Source organism: Chrysemys picta, chromosome 13 (assembly GCF_011386835.1).
Source record: "Chrysemys picta bellii isolate R12L10 chromosome 13, ASM1138683v2, whole genome shotgun sequence".
Taxonomy (NCBI): domain Eukaryota; kingdom Metazoa; phylum Chordata; order Testudines; family Emydidae; genus Chrysemys; species Chrysemys picta.
In genome coordinates, this window is record NC_088803.1 from 47,882,494 (window position 1) to 47,904,375 (window position 21,882).

Genomic DNA, 21,882 nt, shown 5'->3' on the forward strand with positions numbered 1-21,882 from the left:
TCCAGTGTTTATTTATATAAATGTAGCGCACACTTAAACAAAAAGCCCTTCATGGGCTGCACTTGACAGCCAACTGCTGCTGATAAAGCTCTTGGAATCATTCGTCTGAGCTTATTTAATAAAATGTATGCTAAAGTTAGCTACATGAAGGTCTGACAGAGCTACTGGCCCAAGAAACTAGAATTAACAGAGGATGGTCCCTCTGTGGAGCTGTCTGAGTGTTTACAGAAAACCACAAAGCCATCAGAGACTCAGAACATGGAAATGGAAGCAGGGGAGTTTCATAGAAAATACCTTTGAACCCCAAAAACATAAAATCAAAACTCAGCAAAACTTGCTGCCACTTTAGATAGGCATGACTGTTGGGGAATGGGGTCATTAGAGAGTTTGCTACAGGTGGGCAAATGGTACGTCTTCTTGGTCAAATGAACCTTTGTGAAACCTCTGAAATCTGGATCACTGAGATGTCTCATGAAACCATACAAACCCCGACACAAGGCAGAGTGTTGCAAAACACACAAGTTTGAAATCTAACTGATAAAAAACATTACATAAGAACTGGGGATTATTCATTTGAGTTCCTTTGCCATTCTAGCTCTGAATGAGCCTAAAACTCAAGGAGTGAGAAAACACAGGAACTGAAACTGATGAGACAGTTAATCAAAACACATCATACATTTTGCATAGATCTAGATACCCATCAGTTAACATGGTATTTAAGCTCAAACTCCAAGTCAAGGTCCCCAAAGGATGTTATAAGTGGAATTACCTACTCGTGAAGAGTTAAATAATGGCTATAGTAACTCTTTTCTGAAACCTCTCTATCAAATGAACCTGCTTCCTCAGCTCAGAATGTGATTGGTGTTATTGATTTTCATGAGAACATTGTTCTTATTATCAGAACATTTTAATCATTTTAATTCCTTTTTTGTTCTTTATTGGGTTTTTTTTTGCTAATAGTGCAATAACTTGCATGGAACATATCCATGCTCTACTGAAATTATTTCACGAGGTGCTGCAGTAACCAGGTGGTATTTTTCTATGCCACGTTTGCAGTGGAAAGTTCTATGGTTGCCTTAAAAAAAAATTACAACCTCGGTAACTTGGACAATAGTTGATTCCTCAGAAAGGGCCCAATCTTACAATTGTGAACGTGAATAAGAACCAAGTTAAGAATAGAGCCAGCAGATAATTGATATTTTTGGTTTGGCAGCCAAACCAAAAGAATCTGAAAAATATTTTGTTTCATTTGACCCAAATCAATTCTCCCCCCCCCCCATTTTTCCATTTTGTTCTGTTTCATTTTGGGTGTTTTTACCCTTTTAAAAAAAATCTAGCTACATTTCTAAACAAAACGTCATGTTTTATTTTGAAAATGTCAAAACAAAACAGTTTGACTTTTTCAGGGGGAAAATTATCTGTTTCTTTTTTTGGGTGAAACGGTTCGCCAGATTGGACTTGGATTTGCAAATAGTTTTGGTCGACCCGAAACGGCATTATGAGAGGCCTGCATCCAGCCTTTCTGCTGTGGGGTCTGACAGGTATCAGGTATTAGGTGTGTTCTCAGCATGCTGCCGGATTGTGCCCTGCTGGAGAGAAAGCTATTCCTCCACCTAGGCTGAGAATCCTGCTTCAGGCATTCCGGGGGTTCAGCTTGAGCGAGGACTCCCGGCTGCTTGTTACCTGTGGGACAGGGTCACTTGTGCATTAGCTTAACTTTATACAGATGAGCAGTCCCATTAAAATCAATGGGACTACTCCCGTATGCCCAGTTACATGTGCTTTCAGGATCAGGGCCTAACTTACTATTTTGTAAAGTGCTTCAAGATACCTTGACTATGAAAGATGCTCTATAAAACAAAATTCCATCCCAGCCCATCACTAAGTAATATAGCTTTCTATGGAAATGAATAGGGCTGCATTCTGTTCATGTCAAAGATAAAAAATATGTCGCAAAACTGCTGCCTATGCTACTTACAGAACATTGCCGTTATCATATAAAAGGGGCTAGTAACTGTATTATTCTTACTTACTGTATCTTCTTATACATGACTACACTACTGTACACAGAACTGCTAATTACCGTTCCTGCTGTACTGGGCAGTCATATTGAAATCTCTAGTGCAAAATATGCCTTTTATTTTAATTCAACTTTGCATAGTAAAAGCAGCGTATCCAGCAGGCAAAATAATACATAGTGAAATATCTGTCTAGGCTGGTTACAGAATGAAGCTCATAAGATAAAGACAACAGAGCATTATTTTATTACAAAGTATATATTTTTATGCACTGTAAGGGAGTGTAATTCAATGGTTCCTCATCTTAACAAGACTTTAGTGTTTCATTGAATTCACTGGTTCAAGTACAGCACCTTTTACTACCAACGAAGCTAGCGAAGACTCTATGCAGGGATATTGCACAGAAAACTTCTGTGCAGAAAACATTTTTTTTTTTTAAGTCTAGGACTTAGCAAAATCAAAGTAAATGTGAAACCCTGAAACTCGACTTTTTTTTTTTTTTTTTTTTTTAAGTTTTGGGAATGTAAACAATGGTTTTATGGAGGGCAAGGAGAAATCAGACTTAGGATGACAACATGTGTCTTAAAAATTAATCCTTGTGGAATTTGTTCAGCTCAGATATTTCAAAGTTAATTAAATTACAACCACCACGAGCACCAAGTCTGTTGTAAGACTTTAAATAGGAATAAAGGGAAAACAATAGGGATAAACTGGACAAGAAGACATGGGTCCGTTTCCTGGAGTGTATTGAGAGCTCATTCCAGCTCCCTTTACTCAACTGTCAGTAACTAATATAGACTCAATGATGTTAACAATTGCTTAGGACCCATTTCTGCAGAGCTTATATCGGTGGAAGGTTTGTTACCTAGGTTTGTTACATAGGGATGGTAGTATTGGGCCCCTTAGCCCTGGTTTACTCTTAGAGATTAGATCAACCAAGCTGTGTTGCTCAGGGCTGTGAAAAATGTTGTGTCCCAGCTGTGTAATGTAGTTGGGTTGACATAATCCCCTGTGTAGACAAGGCTAGTTTGATGGAATAATTCTGTAGTCAACCTAGCTACCTCCTTTTGAAGGGTGGATTAACTACATGGATGGGGGAAAAAAACCTTCCATCCACGTAGGAAGTGTCCATGCTACAGTGGCATGGATGCAGCGCTGTAACGGTGCCGTTGAAGTGGCTGTAGTGTAGACATGCCCTTAGAACCAGAGCACAGCCATCCTCAGTTTCACCCCTTTTTGCCCTCCCACTTCTGCCTTACTGCTTGAGGTTTAAACCTGTTTCCCAGGTGGTTCTGATCCTGACTCTAGCGAAGACAATGAGAGTTTTGCTACTGATTGAATGGGAGCAGAACTGTATTCTTTTTTCAAATGATCTTGCATATGGAGACTACAGACTGGCTTGTTCTATTCCGGCTGAGCCATTTCTCCATTTGGAGACCGGATTTTGTAACTGCAGCAGGCAATGGTTGGTATTCCAGCTGTCGGCTTGCTGATGGACCAGTCACTTGGTTGTCCTTTTCTTTATTCGTCATATAAAAAAAACTGGTTGTTCTGGTGATTTAAAAACAGTGTTCAAATACCAGTAGAAAAATGCCAGTGGGAATCTGACATTAAAGGCTAGATTTTCCAGTGCTCAGCACCGATCAGCTCCCATTGTGACACTAATGGCTTGATTTTCAAAAAGGCCTGAATTATCCTGAAAATCTGGCCCCTTCCACTACCTAAATGGGAGCTAAGTCCTTTTGAAAATCTGCCCCCTTAAGGCCAAAGCACTGTGCAGGGGACTCCCACTGAAGTCAATGGGAATTGTACATGTCAGTTGTGGGTTTCCATAGGCCAACCCCTCATCCTGCAATCAGACCCTTTGGTTCACAGGCCTGCAGATGGGTACAAGTGTCTGCCTACGTGGAGCTGATTACAGGAGCTGGTCCCAATGTTTTCCCTTTCCAGTTCACAGCATTGAATCAGGTAGGAATAATTGCTTAAAAATGATGAAAAATAGTTACTGTGCATGTATAGCCCGCTGGGGAATGGGTGTTACATGCTCAGCGGCTTGTTAAAATGTAAATATATCAGACCTGACCATTTATTTTCCTGACAAATCCAAATGATATTAGTCTGTACTAGCCTCCTTGCTCAGCCAAGAGTCCTGTTGACTTCAACTGGAGTAACGCGCTAGGAATCACTGCAGCAAAAAGAGCAGCTGTCATGAGCATCTCGTGTTTTCAACTGTCTGAAACTGCTGAGGTGCATGAGGTTTGCGTCACTAGAAGCGTGATCCTGCAGCATTTAAGTCAGTAAGAACTTTACCATTGACTTCAATGGATGCCAAATCAGACCCTATAGGTGTAAAACCCTGTCCCTATCAGGGCCTGTCATGGCCACAGAAAATCCTTCACATGGTCATGAATCCTGACCTGAATAGGATACTGCCTGGACATTAAAAATGAGAGGCTAGGCATGCGTGTGTCTGATAAAGGGAGTCTTTGGGAGGTGGGAGTGAGGGAGAGGAGCTGTGTGAGAGCTTGCCAGACAGGCTAAGGGCTTGTCTACACTTACCAGGGGATCAACGAGCGGCGATCAATGCATCAGCGGTCGATTTAGTGAAGACCTAAATCGACCACAGATTGCTCTCCCGTTGACTCCTGTACTCCACCAGATGGAGAAGAGTAAGGGGAGTCGACGGGAGAGCATCTCCTGTCGACATCGCGTAGTGTGGACTCCGTGGTAAGTAGATCTAAGCTATGTCCATTTGAGTTATGCTATTCACGTAACTCAAATTGCGTAGCTTAGATTGAATTTCCTCTGTAGTGTAGACAAGGCCTAAGACACACACCTGGCCTGTGTGCAGTAAACTTTGCACATGGCCCTAGACCTCTACAGCTTGAGATTTGGGGCTGGTCAGAAGAAGGATGGCTTGTACATGTTGGGGTTTATCTAAATCTTAGATTAGTTCCATTTGTCAGTCCTAGCTGTTACGTCTCTAAAAACTGGGAATTAAAAGTATTTAGTCAGTAATGATTCCCCAGTGCTAGGCAGATGGCCTGTACCAGGAAAGCCCCAACAATGAATAAGTCCTAATACTTCAACAAAAAACCTTAGCAGCATATCCCACTGCGGCAAGGCCTGGAGCTTTGAATATATACATATGCAAATGCATTACATCCCCCCAGCTGGAAATACCATCAGAAATAACAGACTAACAACAGTTCCTCCTGATCTGGCGCTGAGGAGTATAGTACGTAGGTAATGCTGGACCTATCAAATGGCTGTTACATATCTGTGTTTTGAGCTCAGAACATGCAATAAGTGGGACTAAGCTCTGAAACCATCTCTAACTTGATCACTTTTCCTCTGATGGGGAGAGCTGGTTGAAAAATTAAATTTCCATCCCATGGGAAATTCTGGGATTTTTAATTTGGTTTTGTCTCAAATCAGGACAAAAAGTCTAAATCTCTGAATGTTCATGTCACAAAATATGCTGAGATATTTCATTTCAACCTTATTGAATCCTTTAGTTTTGATAAGATCAAAACATTTTTTGACTTGATCATTTCAACTATATTCTAGTATATTATTGTCAAAATGAAGCATTTTGATAATTTCATACTGGATTTTTTGGTGAAATTGATACATTCTAGTGGAATGATTTAGATTTTGTTGAATCATCATTTTCCAACAGAAAACCATTGCGTCAGAAAATTTTTGACCAGCTCTACTGATGGGGCTGTTGCATAAAGGATGGGTGAGCAGTAATCAGGCCTAACCCCCTGCAGCATAGGAAATAGCCACGGCGTCTTTAGGCAGCCTGGACATAGTACACGAGTGGGAAGGTGTGAGAGTTCGCCTTTCCTAACTCTATGCACCCTTAATAATGGTGCAACCTATTTGTCTCTATTTCATCTGCTATATGTATTGAAAGAACTCTGAGAAACATCTGCTCTGAAGTCAGTTACAATGCCAGCATCATTCAGATCAGATAACGGTCCTGGGTATTTTTTGTTACACAGTTCTCTCAACAAAAAAGGCATTCAAAATCAGTGGAGTTGCTCTGGATTTACATCACTATACCTAAGATCAGAATCTGCCCCAGTATACAGACACTATACACATTACAGCTGGTCGGAAGTTTTCTGACAGAATGTTTTTCCATCAGAAAATGCTGATTCGTTGAAAGCAAAACGTTCCGTGGAAAAGTGTGGATTTCAATGAAATTATGTTTTAAAATAATGGGATGGAGCATTCTGATGACATCAAAATGGAGGCAACATTTTAATTTTCTGGTTTGAAACAACATTTTGTTTTGATATTATATTATGTATAATGTAAAAAAAAAAGCAAAATCAGAAGGAAATGTTTCATTTTTATCAAAACAAAACATTTCCATTCACCTGAAATTATTTGTTTTAATTTTGATTTAAGGAGAAATTTCACATTTTTGGGGGGTTGTTCCATTTTAGAATGAGAAGAATTGAAATCATAGAATAGTTCCAGCCCAGCTCTAATTCAGACACAAGCATCTTGACTATTTCCAGTGATTGACTTTGAAGATATCAATAAATACCAGAAAGCAAAACACAGCAAGGCTGACGGAAGAATTACATTTTAAAACAGTTGTTTGTCTTAAGAAATTGGTTATAATAAGAAGTTGGAATCCATTAAAAATCTTATTAAAAATTGGCACTAGACTTCTAAAACAGTTTAACTGATACATGTTAGTTTTAATTTTAAAAAATCACATCTGCCTGGATAACTTGTAAACAAAGCTTCAATGGCGATATGATAGAAAACAGACAATTTACACTGAAGCTCACGAACCACAAATGTTGCACAGAGATTGTAATTGTTCATAGAAATATTTTGTTAAAAACCAAAGTCCCTGCATAGTGACCTTGGTAAGCTTTATCATCATGCAAAGGAAAATGGGCTTCTTAGGGATCCCTGAGCTATATGGATCTGATCCTGTAAATTCTCGGTCAAACCTGTCCGTTGATATCCAAAGAGAGTTTTACCTGAGTAATGAGTGTAATATCCTATTCATATTGTTACATTATATCCATAACTGTCTTTAATACCAAAATACTAGGGTATTTATCTATAAGCCCTAATTCTGCACACATGCTTTACTTTACACACATGCAGAGATTACATACACATCTAAAGTTAACATGTGCAAATATCTTTGCAGTTTTGGAGACATACATGTAAAAATGAGGGATTTTACATAAGCATTCATACCCTAAGCTCTAGCAAAGAAATCTATTTCCGACTGAAACTTCATTTCACTAAGGACTCATCCTAAACATTTACTAGTTTTTAGCTTGACTGATTCAGAGTTTGAGGGATCGAGCCCTGAGCTCTGTTACCAATCGCTGCAGTGTGAAAAGGTGAAACTTTTTACAACTAAATTCAAATATCAAAGGTGAATTTACATGAAAAAGACACGCCTTCTCCCCCTTGCAAGGAGACCCAACTGTGATGGAATCCAATGTATAATACCTGGAAGAGTAATATTTTAATCTGAAAAGATACAGCAACTAATGAACACAGTAACCATAACCTATCCTTCAGCCAATGCTGACAGCCAGAAATGCACCAGTGACTGTATGCGATTCCAGCCTACAGTATTTATTTAACCAGGGACAATTCTGTTCCCATTTAAATCAGTGGCAAAGCTCTCATTGGGTACATCTTCACTACCCACCGTATCGGCAGGTAGCAATCGATTTATCCGGGATTGATATATCGCGTCTCGTTAAGACGCGGTATATCGATCCCCGAACGCACTCACCGTCAACTCTGGAACTCCACCAGAGCGAGCGGCGATAGCGCAGTTGACGGGGGAGCCGCAGCCGTCAATCCTGCGCCGTCTGGACCCCAGGTAATTCGATCCAAGATACTTCGACTTCAGCTACGCTATTCGCATAGCTGAAGTTGCGTATCTTGGATCGATCTCCCCACCCAGTGTAGACCAGCCCATTGACTTCAATGGAAGTAAGGCTACATTAGTGTTCACTTATTGTTCCATATTCAGCCCAGTCTAAAAAGTAAATTAGAAAGAGGTGATAACATGCATTCTAGTAGATAGATAATCAGTTTGTCTATCTAGATGCATGCATGACTATATATTAATCTGATACTATGCCTATTCTATGTGTTTGTGATTATCGAAATGGTTGGAAATTGTGAGGCATATTTAATCTGAAAATACTGCTTAGTTGCATGTCATTTAGTTTCCTATTGTCCTGAGGGCATTTACACTACGGACAGTAATTGTTAAGATATACTCATTATTTCAATTTATTAAAGGCCTGATGGACTTTAATGGGAGCTGGGTCTGGCCCTAAATTGAGCCCTTAGGCATTTTATCCTTGAGCCCAGCCTGAACCTTCCAAAGGGGCTATTCCCCTGAATCAGAATTGCAAGATCAGCCTTTTCACTGAACACACAAATAGCTAGTGTGTTCAGTGCCTTCGTTTTGGTCAAGGTTTTCACAGGGACAGGCACATGCCACACCACTAGTAACTCCCCGGTTGCATTTTTCAGCTAATTTAAACAACCCTCAGCCACAATCTATCAAAGTGGTTCCTGGCTTTGTACGGGGCCCACGCATCAGGTAAACATTCTACCGCCCATTTTTTTGATGGTGCTCGCTTGAAAAATGGCTCCTCTCAATTAGCACCGAGCCATGATGTCTGATCAGCCGCCTTGAAGAGTCGCACTCAGGCAACACACACCCACTGACTTCAGCACTAACTGTGACTGTGGAAGCAGGACAACAGGGTGGGAGCTGGTGACTTGCGTGTAGGGCAGAACTCAGACCTTTCTCTTGGTCTTGGGGAGCCTACATGGGAAAACTTTTCTGCAAACCCAGAAATGCACAAGCAGCTCTGGAAAGGTGATAGGCATACTTAGTTAGAGCTCTATGCATAGAACTAGGCCTTTCCTATTTGAGAGCAATATTAAAAATATCCTCAGTGTTCATACATGTTTTTTATTGATCGGCCTGTATCCACCAATGTGTTTGGAGCTGTGAATTCCTGCATTCAATAATAAGCAAGTTAAGTAACTAGAGGGTCCTAATAGATCTCTGCCTGTCACTTGAAAAGATCCTTATACATTGGAGGCAGAAAACCACAGCTACTCATGTTAGCATTTAAATGTAAGTACAGTCCCATAGCATTGACCCTCATTTTTGAGATCTTTATTCCCATTAATATCTATTTTTTATTCTCTAGCTAACCTGGCTGTATTTTCCTTTGGTAGATTCTTAGTTGTCTACTCCTTACTTCTAAAAGAGCAATGCATACATGTGCACACATGTATTTATCCCAATAAAATACACTCAAAATGATCAAAAACCCAACAGAGGGTCATAGTCAGACACTCTATAGATCATTTTAATCTATCTTTGGTAGCCTTCCAAAATAAGTTGTTGGTTTTTTTGCTAGGCATGATAGCAGGAAATTTCAGGGGCCTCAAGAGGCAACACTTTGGAAAGATAACTTTATTATTGACATGAAAAGCAAATTCACTTCTTCTACACTATAAACACACAATATTCTCTCCCACACAATATTGTTTTAATTGGCCACTGTATACTAGAATCCCAATTAAGCTCCGGCCTTTTTCTTTTCTTTTCTTTTTAAAGAACAGTGTCAAAATATGTCAGATGAACATTGAATAACTTCCCCTGAATTTAAACACAGACTTTTTGTTGATAGAGGGGATAAAAAATATTTAGAGAAAGGCCAGTCCCGGGGTAATGAAAAGGTGGTCATATTAAAAACAAAACAAAAAGGGACATGACAGTTTGCTTCTCTCTTTAGATTCTGCTTTTATACAGCCCCAAACATTAAAGATTTTCCCCAGACTAGCAAGAAACCCTGTCCTTTGTTTGAAACGCGAGGCAAGTGGACAGAGAGGAAAGAGGACAAGAGAACGCACGCTTATCAATGTTAATTTCGTTCTACCTTGCAAAAACGAAAGCACCCAATTGCTCTCAGCTCTAGATGTCGGTTAAGGGGTTTCACCTCTGTATTCCCGTGTCAAATGCGATTTTATTTGTTATTGTTAAAGCAAGCAACTGGATTTCTCTTTGTGGGAACGACTGAGGGGAGATCATGTCACTCTATTCTGATTAGATAAATCATATGCCAGAGGAAACATACAACCTTTGGTTTCTTAGCCTATCGCTTTCTGTCCTTTCAAATCAGTCCCGTAGGACTACCACCAGTGGTGCAGTAGCTGTGTAAATAGCTAGTTAATTTTCTTGCAACATTGCACAGAAGTCGTAGGTTCTAAAATGTGGCCGTTGGTACGTGGACATTTCATCCTTCCACCTTTACCTACTGAACAGCTCCAACTGGGCGGCTGGGGTGTGCTCGCTGCATTTACACCAGTCAATAATAGCTAACGACTCACGAGCGATAATATCATCCTCATCGATCGCCCCAGACCAACGGCGCAAATGGGGCTGGGATCGTTGCGTAACACTGACGCGTTCACGTCTCCGCTGGATTCCTCGGAGCGGCAACATCTCCAAGCCCCGGAAGACAGCTCCAAGGCACCTCACTCGCCTCTCCCCCCTGGGAGCGCACAAACCACCCCCTCTAGCCAGAGCCTGGCGCAGGCACAGAGCCCTACTTCCCTAGCGCGGTGCGGGGGAGAGGGGGAAAAGATCCGCGGGTTGGGGTTGCCAGCCTTACCAGCCTCTTCTGTGGCTTGATGAGCGGTCGGTTGATGCCATTCATTTTGTGATAGAGCCCGCAGGCGTTGCACAGGTAGTGCCCGGTGCCATCCTTTCTCCAGAGCGGGGTGGACATCGCCCCGCAGTTCACACACTCTCGGCCATCCCCGGGGAATTCTTCCAAGTACTCTGAAACTGACCCAAAGGCAGCTCGTTAGGCGCTCGCTCCCTTCCCCGGACAAAGTCACTCCCCCCGGGGGATCCCAGGCGAGCCGGGCTAGGCAGAGCCAGCCTGCCTGTCCTCAGAGGAACCCAGTTTTGTCTTCAGAGAAATAAAAGGCAAAACCGGCATTCCCTAGCCCTTTCTCTGGGGGCTATGGGAGAGCATTTGGCTGCTGCCAATTCAGGTGCCTCTGAAAATTATCTTTAGCGGCCTCTCCCCCCCGGGCCCCGGCTACTTTCCTAAATACGACCTACGATTCCTTGCAAGAGCAAACAGCCCCGGGACACCGAGTGTCAGCTACACCGGGGCGTCTGGCTTCTCTTCGGCCAAAGAACCTGCAGAACTTTTCTCCGTCCTTTAAGGGTTTTGTCAGCCATCTCCTGGCTCCAGCAAAGCACTGTGCTGTGTCCCCCTGGCTGGTCTCTGGCTTACCAGGATCCGGCCAGCTTGTTTTCCCTCCATGGCAAATAGTTGTAACATCACTACTGAAAATAACACACCCGTGCGCCACGGACACCGTGACCCAGGAAGAAACGCAGCTGGAAGAAGGGAAACAGTACATGGGAAATGACTGAGCGCCATGGTAAATAAAGACCAGAAATGAAATGTTATGGGAAGACCCCTCCCTAACAGGACTCCCACTGGAGCCACTGACCGTTTTGCCCACCTCCAGATCGCAGGTGAAAATCCCACGCGTGAAATCCTGGCCTCGTGGAAGTCAAAGGGAGTTTTGCCACTGACTTCAAAGGTTTCTCCTCATCTCACCTGTATTGGATTTGTCCGACATGAAAGAAATCCTAGGCGACATAGCTGAGGGCCCTGTCCCAGGGCTATGAATAGGGGAGTTCTGCTTAAGCAGAGATGGCAGCCGATAGCCAGGTCGGTTTGCCCATCCCGTCAGCCGGTCTCCCACTTTTCATGCCCTGGAGAAGGGTCAGACTCAGGGATGTCAGCTGCAAAACTCCCATTGACTCCAGCCGCAGCGGGGTCAACAGAGAATTGGAGAGAGAGAAAGAAAGAAATCCAGGCGAATGGATCAGCCCAAGTTCTTCTCTGCCGACCCTCACGGGAGCCTGGATTTTGAAGCTGGACTCTTCCCCTTGGCTTCACTGGGTGAAGATCCATTGCAAAGCACCAGAGGGGACCTGCTAGCAAGGACCCATTTCAGTTAACCCCCAGCCCTGCTTTTAGCAGAAATCTCACGTGTCTCCATGAGCTGGGGACGAAAGAGAAAGAAGCCCCCGCCCTCTCCCCTGTTTTCGTTTTTATTTAACCTTTTAATGTATCATTTAATGATTTTTTTTAAAATAAATAAATAAATATCCCCGGCAAGGGGCGATAATGAAGATTGATTTGATTTCATTTCCCCCACGGGCTCCCCAGAAACCGCTTCTCATGTGGCTGGAAGCGGGCCGGGTGCAGCCCAGCTCGGTTGTAAAAATAAATGATCGCTATGATGTTATTGTAAGATGATAAAAGGAGGAGGGGAGGGGGGGAAGGGAACTGGAAGACTTTCCTGATTTCAATCAAATGGTGTTGGTTGCTGACTGGTGGCGACAAGCAGGCTGGGGAAGGCCTGGTGGAATGTCTATGGCTGATGTACAACTTCGGGGGATGCTGGCCTGTGGGTATCAATCACACCTAGAGCTCCGAGCTGACAAATGACAGACTCGCAGGGGAAAGGGGGGTCAGCTTTCCCGAGTCAATCTTCCAGCTCCCAGGACCAGCGTTGGAGGAGTTTGAAGTTGTATGTGGCTGTAGACACACACAGCTAATTGTATTCTATATCCATACGATGTGGCTACCGAACATACATGTAAAATAAACGTTGACTATAAAATAAATGTGCTGTGTGTGTACACACATATATACACACATACATGCGCAACTTTTACACACACACACATATATACACACACTCAAGAATGACATGGGTTTTAAATACACACACATATTTTGCACATAGGTACACGGGTATACTTTCCCATCTGTCCCAAATATTATATATTCATAAGGCACTGAGCTAGACATTTCAGAGTGAGATCTGACCCCCTTCTTCCAGAAATCAGAAGGGAAAGTGAAACGTTTTGTTTGTCTGATGAGCTTTGTGTATCTCCCAGCTGTATATTTTTGCCTCAGTTATTTTACAAGCAGGCAATACAGAACAACCCCTATTATTTCAGTCTTAGTATAAGTTGATTTAAAGCCTCATTTTTTTTTCTGAAATAACTCCCTCCCTCCCAATCTGGAAGAAGCTGTTATTCGTGGTTTGAAAATTGCCTGTTTTCTTTCCAAATAAAAATGCACTCCTGGATTAACCTTCTTTGAACTTATTAAAGAAGCGTCCCTTAAAAAAGAAAAGTTTGGACTTTTTGTTGTTGTGTTAAGGCACTTCACACTCGCTTACATGATCTAAGAGCAAAAATAAATAACTACAAGAGATTCTTGAACACTGCATTTTGGAAGACCAATAACATACAAAATGCAGGGCCAGAGAATGACTTTGCAAGGAATCCACATCTCTCACCAGAAAAGGGGATAGTTTATAAACTGGGGTGATTTCTATGGAATTAATGTTTGCTTTAGGCGCATTGAAGAGTTACAATTCAACTCATCAGGGGATCCTACTAATGCAGTGGAAAAAAAGATTGTACATGACTTTCAAAGGCAAAGAAAAACGATTCCCAGAAATCATAAGGAAGCAGCTGTTTAAAGTGCAGTAGAAGAAAGTAGGATCCTCAAGTTGGAAAAGTTGGTAAGAAACACGGAGTGGAGGCATTTTTTCCTAGTTTACTTTGTTCTTACTGGAGAGATAAGATAATTCGATTCACCGCAGTAAAGATGATAAGAAGGCTGAGATCCTGAAGTGGATTTTAAAGTACTTTTCAAAACATAATCTTAGGAGAAGAATAGACCCATGAGTTATAAACCAGAGCTGGTCCTATTTATTTAGCAGACCTGGAAGGGTCAGGGGGAGGAGGGGGAGAAGCTGGAAAGTTGGCTAGGAACTTGATTTAAAAGGGCTCTCCGCGTGGATAAAAACGAATTGAAGTGGGTTTTATTGTTCAACGCCTGACTAGATTTCACTGTCTCTCCAGAGGCAACGGATTGATGCAATTGGGGAATTGTTTGGGTGAAGGCGAATTAGGAGACCAAGAGTCTGTTCAAATATAAACTAATTTACCACAATAAATTACTTAAAAGGGAAGGAGCTATAAATCTGCCCTCCTAATTCAAACACAAGGGCAAGTATTGAGGCGAAGGCACAAAGTCGATATTGTAGAAAGGAGGGATCATTCGGGGTAAAGGGCAAGGCGTTTAAACAACCTCCATTTTTCTGTCCTCCAGGGAAATTACTCTCCTTTTTAAACGTGTTCTTTCCCCTTCTTGCAATATATATCTATACTGGCATTCACGTGGCAACAGCCCAGCTCCTGCCTGGGGAGGGGAGGGGACGGACAGCTGTTTCCACCACTGGACCCTTCCTAGGGTTAAAGACACAGGAGGTCTTTCTAGAGAACCATCTTTTCCTTCAGGTTCACTTAAAACTCAGGGGTCAGATTCTCCTGCCTCATTGCTCCCATTACCTGACGCCTCACATAGTCCCATTAATTCCAGCGGGGCAGAGTCAGGCGCTACTTTGACCACAAGAACCGGGCCCTGCATTAACACGCTGGGTTCTTTTTTGTAAGTTTTCCGTCTCCACGAGGCTCCCAGCAGTACTTTAGGGAGCGGATCCTGCTGCCCACTGAAGCTAGAGAAGTGGGGGCCTTACAAATCATTTGCATTTTAAAAAATAGCGAACCCTACCCCAGGGCCGCCAGAATGGAGAGCTCCTGGGAGCTGGGAAGGGGGCGCAGGGGCTGGGAGCCGCGTGCGGCTCAGCCGGGCTGGGCTCCGCGGTGCCTGGGGGCAGCTCCCAGGGCCCAGGTGCGGTCACCTACCGAAAGTGGATCTCCTGCCCGGCAAGGCAGCCTGCCTCGTCTGGAGACTGTGCAGGACGCTGCTTTCAAAGTGTCCCGCGGTCCAGGAGGGAGGCATCTCCGGGCTCACGTAGGCAGGGTAGGGGCTGGTGTAGGATCCATTGACCGAGCGCACCAAGGCATTGCTGTACTGCTCCCGGGCCCCGCTGCCCAGAAGCAGCGGGTTCTGGTAGGCTCCCTCCCGGCCGGCGTTGTTGCTGACGGGCGGACTGTGGGAGTAGGGGAAGCCCGAAGACGGATGAGGGCTGCTCGGGTTGAAGGCCGATGCCTCGCCGCCGGTCTGCGCCCAGCCCGGGTGGTTGCCCAGGGGGTGGCTCTGGTGGGCTGTCTCGCAGCCTTGCAGATAAGGCAGGGTCTGCAGCATGGAGGGCACCCGGGTGGTGGGCACGTACACCGGGGAGCTGGCCGACGAGTGCAGGAAATTGCTGGAGTCGTGGGAATAAGCCGATTGCCCATGGTTGGGGGCTAGAGCTAAACTCTGATACATTTTATATCCTCCAAAGCGGGACCAGGGCCCGGGGCAGCCGAGGGTCGGGGAAAGCGGCAGCCCAGTTGGCGCAGAAGTTTTCTGTGTTGTGAAGCTTAAAGATTCCTATGTCAAGGGCTGGGAGATTGACATGAGAAGCCGGGCTGCCCCGCAGCTGTCTCCAGATGTTCGGGCTCAGGTCAGTAACAGTCACAGGCACCTGAAACATGAAAGCAGCGAGATATGACTTTTTTTTATGGCACAACTATTATATCATAAAAAAAACCCGTGTTGGTTCGCAGCGGCCTCTTGCACCTGTCCTTCCACACGGACGCAGTTGCAAGAGGAGGGATGTTTTAACACGTCTTCAGGGAAGGAGATCGCGGCTCAATACGACGAAAAGAATTAGGATGGGTAAAATCACCGGGCGAGAATTAAAGGTTTGGATTATTGCCAGATGCAGATTTTTCTTTCAGAACTGATCCCCCTTTTAGTTATTCAATTTGCCAGTATTAGCCCTAACAATTCACTCTAGAGAGAAAAATCACTCTATTGGGTATTATTCTATTGCATAATACAACACACATATCCAACCTATCTAATTATACCACACATACAATTATATACATATGCATGATCATAAAAAGCAACAGAGGGTCCCGTGGCACCTCTAAGACTAACAGAAGTATTGGGAGCATAAGCTTTCGTGGGTAAGAACCTCACTTCTTCAGACTTCAGACTTGCATCTGAAGAAGTGAGGTTCTTACCCACGAAAGCTTATGTTCCCAATACTTCTGTTAGTCTTAAAGGTGCCACAGGACCCTCTGTTGCTTTTTACAGATTAAGACTAACACGGCTACCCCTCTGATACTTGACATGCATGATCACATCCAACATATATAATTATACCACACATACAATTATATACATATGCACGATCATATACAGATATAATTATACCACACATACAATTATATACATATGCACGATCATATACAACAGATATAATTTATATTTATTGTGTATATTTCGCATCATATGTATTGAAATATATGGCGTTACTTATATAAATATTGGCTTTGCAGTAGATAATATATATGTTGGATTTTGCTTTACAGTATCTATCTATAGAAACGCCACTCAGAGTCCCAAAGTTACATTTAGGCTAGATAAAATAAAAGAGTGTTTTAAACGGGGGACTTCTGTGTTTTAAACAAATGCTCTTAACTTTTGTTACTAAGAGGTTTTTTTTTTAAGGATTTCTTCACAAATATTCTGCTTTCCATGTAAATTTCGCCAAGTTCTAATGTCATTTGCTTTTTCTTTACAACATTGATTTGTGCAAATCAAAACCCTGAAGTCGGTTTAAACATTTAATATTGTCCTGTAACTGATTCTTGGTTTGTTTGTTTTTTAAGATACATTTTTCAAATGAAATAATAGGAATAATCGTTTTCTAATGCACACAAACACAACACATAAAATCGACACTTTTCGAAAAGACTTTCCTGCCGTATAAATAACGTGTTTAACCCTGCCAGGAAGAGAAATTACTGATCGCTTTCAGCCATCACAGTCTATCCAAGAGCCACAACACAACCCTACAACTTCCTGGGCGATTTTAAGAAGTCAGGAAAGTAGGTGTCTTTTTAAAAACAACTCAGCAACCGTGGCTGTGCTGTAAATAATGGGCCTCGGTGAAAAGATAACCAGTGCAGCTGCTGCCCACAGGAGCAACAGAAACCGTGGCGTTAAAAAGCTCTTTTGAAACGAGACAGCAAAGCGAAGAATTCCAAGTGTTGCTAATTCCCCCGGCCGGTACCGGCCTGCTGGGTGGGGTGGGAGGAAAGGCTCCTTTCCACATCAGGATTGTGCCGCTTCCTTGATAAGAAGAAAAAAAATCCTAATCTGGCCCCTCTAAAAAGGACCATCTAAACATGGGATTTTTTTTTAAAATCAGAGACCACGTAAATCACGGAGCAATCTCACTAGCTGCCTTGCAAAGCTAACAGAATCCCATCGGGAAACCTCCCGACTCCCGAGCCATTATCTCCGAGATAAGGACAGCTGGCAGATAAATTCGCAGAGAAGTACTTACAGTGCGGCGGGGAAGGAGCAAAACCGTGCATGGCTGGGTGGGAATTAAGCAGCAGCTGAATCCAAATCCTCGGGGAAATTCCAGCAAAAAAAGGGACTGATTTACCCCCCCCCCCCCCAGTAAAGAATCGGTGACTTTAATCCCCTCACCCCCCCCCCCCGCCGCCTTCCCCTTTGAAGGGAGTGGTATCGCTCTGATAGGGTTTGACCCAGCTCCCCTATCTCCTTTAACTGGCTCCTTTCTCTGCTAATCTCGGAGTTAAAGTGGTTCCCTTCGCTTTACAGCAGGGCAATTGTATGGCCCGGATCACGTGACCCCCCCGGCTAGGTAGGCCGTTGTGTTCTCTAAGGATTGGGTGTCTCCCAAAACCAACCTCCAGCGACAAACTTTCCATGGGAGGGGGAAGCGAGAGACTCCCGGGGAGTGAATCGCCCCTTTAACTCGCAGGGCTGCACAAGGGGCATTTGTTTTAGGTATTTATTTCTTACTGGAGTCCCTTTTGTTGGCCGGGATTTTTGCTACTCTGTTAGTGGAATGGGGAGGGGAAGTCGATCCCCTATCTGAGTCAATTGACTGGCTCGGAGCCATTGGTCTCTTAAATACATACATATATATATATGTTATTCGTATTATTTTATTAGTATTTATTAAGAACCAGAAAGTTTTAGAGAGCTAGATCCCGCCTTTGCCTAATTCTCCGCGGTGCTGACTACACCTGGGTCTCTATAAGCCATGAGCTTAGAGGGGAGTTTGTTTGTTTGATCTGGCGCCGAATATAAGGACAAGCCACCTTCTTCCTCACAACCCCCTACCCCCACCACACACACACTTACTTTTCAGATCTGAAAATGAGGGAGCTGTTTTGCTAACATGTATCCGCTCTCAGACATTAGAGTTAAAATACGCGTGGGTTTTACAGTCAGTAAAGATCGCTGGGTCTGGAAATTACTTTGAAACGGTGTATATCTATTTTGAAGTTTCTGTTTCCCGCAGAACTACGATCAAATGCACAAAGTTCCCTGTCCTGGTGCCCTCGTTTTAAAAGTGTCAGATGAGAGATTATTGTCCCCTTCCTCACCCCAAATCAAAGCACTTTTTTTAAAGAGTCACTTCGTATGTTATCAAGTATGAAAACAATCTAAAACGTATCTACCGAGCTAAGAATTCTTCACTGAAATATAGGAAGCTGTGGAGTGCTTTCTGCCTTACCAGCAACTTCTACATTTTTAAAAAACAAGATAATAAAGAAAGGGGAACCCGACTACCAGTTTACAAAATTACTCAAAACAACGACTGAACTAAACCTTCACAAATCCCAGATCCGGATGAAGATGTAGCAATACTTTATTCGCCGCGTCTGGGGTGAAGCCGACGGAACTTATAGGGCCCTGGGTCATTCCTAAATGTATTTCTAAAATTTGACAGTTTCAATAAACTACAGAACAAACTGTTCAATAAACTTTAACGAAGACCAATAGTGACCAAGGACAGAATTTAGCTCTAAGTAACAAGCCCCTGGTTGTTTATTATTAGCGTTATTAGTATGAAAGAATTTCGAAAATCAGAATTTTAACATGAGTTTACTCAGTACTTGAAAACATCCCTCTGCTTCTGAGGGAGTTGTGGTTAAAGGTGTCACTGTTTGAAAGAGGTTAAAAGAGCGAGGAGCTATTATGGTAAGGAAAAAAAACAACAACATCAGAAAACAGTTTATTGGGAGTGTATTATCAAGTAGGATTTGCAGCCACCTTTTATTTAATACACACATTTATAATGTAGTCTAGATTTTCTCTCTTAAGGAACAAGGCTCTTAAATAAATATAAATCCAAGTTATAGCGTTTACCTGCTTAACAACTATTTTAATTATGATAGTTATATATTATTACGGTGAATATTAAAACAGCTCAAAGCTATAACTTGGATTTTGTCCCCAAGAGAGACGATGCAGAGTTGATTCGGATCGTATGTAATAAGCAAAGGGTGGCAGGAAATGAAACTTGATTTTATATTCAACATTTTAAGCCCTTTGGCAGAGATCGGTTAAACAGAACCAATAAAAAGTCTCTTTTCTGTTTCCATCGCTGGGCAGGTTCTCAGCCGGCTGTACTTGCGCGGGCTAGCAAAATTAATCTCGGGAGTCAAGGGGTCTCTGATTATTTTCTACTGCCTTGAAATACCTGTGAAATTCTTTCCCTTCCACGGACAAGGAATTACACCTTAGTTAGCCATCAGCTCAACGCAGCAATCCAGAAGGCGTGACTCCCCTCTCCCCCCAGCTCACGCTGGGCAGCGAGTCCTACAGACTATCCCGCCCAACCCCTTTTGCGCAAATGGAAACAAAAATCGGGGTTTAATTCTTTATCCCCCACTCCACCCCACTGTTTACTGCTTCCCAACAAACTAGGGACCCGATCTTGCAGTCTCTGCACAGGCTAAACGCCCACTGCCACAGTGGGAAGCCCCACTGCATGCAGGATCGGGCCCCCTATTCCAATCTGTTCAATTCCTGCATTGGGATTTATTGCTAACATCCTATAATAAAAATTAAATATTAGGCTGGTTTTTTAAAAAAATGCTAGTATTAATAATTAGAAAAGAAACACAAATCGACAACAGGGAAGTAATAAGAGCTGGATGTTATTTCTCCGGTTTGGTTTATTGTGTACTTTTAGCTGGGATATTTGACAGTAACAAAAAATATGTTGGAGGCATAAAAAATCTCCGATTCAAAATGAATTTGTATAAGAATGCGAGCTGTTTACCACGGAATAATACGATGTAACTGGCGAAACATGTGTATTTATTTACTTGCTACATTCTAGCTGATTCAGATAAGATTCTGCAATTTACCACCTATAATATATTCTCTGTACACAGAAAAGAAATCCAAGAAAAACAACGTATAGAAGATTCAGAGCTTTAGTCTGTGTTTCTCATATGCAGCAGTTACTAAAACCCTTTGAAAATACCCTTCCGTTAGCCTTTACGGCAAAACTGGGAAAAACTGTGGAATTTGAAGATAACTGAAAAATATTTCAATTTTCTGATTTTACTATTAAAACTAAAAACATTATTTAATAATATTTTAATTTTAAAAGATTTCTTTTAGGATTAGCATGATTGTAAAATAATATTAAAATATATAATATATAATATACAAGTTTGTATGTAGAAATTGACATCTCTCTACATCTATATCTAGAGAGAGCTAGATGTCAACATGTACTATATATATATTGACATCTAGCTCCCTCTAGATATAGATATAGAGAGATGTCAATTTCTACATATACATTATATATATATATATATATATATATATATATATAAAAAACGCTAAAGGAAACTTCCATAAAGTTTTCTCAACTCAAACAAACACACACATATAACCCCCCCACACACATATATTCACACATGTGGACATATATATGTATGTAGATACTCATACACACATTATAGATATTAATCTTATGCCTAAACTTCAATCTTGCTGTACTTGTAATTAATTACTTGTAGATGGCTTTAAGTATCCTTGCTTCCACAATTCTAATTGTTGCAGAAGAAGGTTATATTTCCATAAACAAGAGTGGTCTAATGCTCGTGTGTGTGTGTTTAAAGGCTCTGGGACCCTTATTCATTATATTGTAGACACACTGGTAGCCATTACAATGGACAGAAGCAGGTCTACGGTGGTTCCCCATAATTGGTACCAAGTGCAACACAATGCCCCTTAAAACTGTGGTCACTTTAAGCACCAAATAATTATAAAAAGCACCAGATAGAAACCCACAGTTTAAAAGTTCTCTCTCGATGTCTTTCTAGGCAGAAAATATGTCTATGGAAAATAATTGCTTGGCAAACCCCAAATTGTTTCCATCAGCCTTTCCTAAACGCTCATAATTTCAGTGGTTTAATACGACCCTAAAAGAAAAGGGGTTCATTTACGTAGTTTAAGCTACAAAAGTGGGTCATTTGTCAACGGTGCATTATATATGTACACATCACCGCATCTACGCATACGGAGTACTCACATGTCTGAGCACACACACGTTACATATGCATGTTACACACATACATTATATTTATAATATACACGTGTGTATATGCAGATGTGTATATATTCGTGGAGAATTTATATGAGTCTATGTGCGTATTATGTATGGATACGCCTCTGTAAGTGCACACAGTGTTAGTATTATGTAAGTTTGTGTGTAGATGTGCGTGTATTATGTATGTTTATATCTGTTTATACCCAGTGTTATAATTATGTTGGTCTATATGCGCGTATTATGTTTGTGTATCTGTGCGCGCCTTATGTATTTACCTGTGTAGAAGTGTGTATACACCGTGTGTTGGTATTGTTTGTGTATATATGTGTGCGTGTTATGTATGCAACGCATACAT

General features: G+C 42.2%; 1 protein-coding gene across 6 annotated transcripts in view; it reads right to left on the minus strand.

Moving 5' to 3' along the window:
* Positions 1 to 21,882, minus strand: part of GATA5 (GATA binding protein 5) — a 35,425-nt gene that overhangs the window by 8,356 nt on the left and 5,187 nt on the right. For 2 of the 6 annotated variants that reach the window (XM_005302903.5, XM_065566128.1), the window contains 2 exons: positions 14,875 to 15,599; positions 10,727 to 10,902 (listed from right to left, as the gene is read on the minus strand). In XM_005302903.5, coding sequence (XP_005302960.1) covers positions 10,727 to 10,902; positions 14,875 to 15,400 — 702 coding nt within the window. In that variant the 5' untranslated portion in view covers positions 15,401 to 15,599. The other 4 variants (XM_005302906.5, XM_024099552.3, XM_065566129.1 and 1 more) reach the window with 4 other exon arrangements.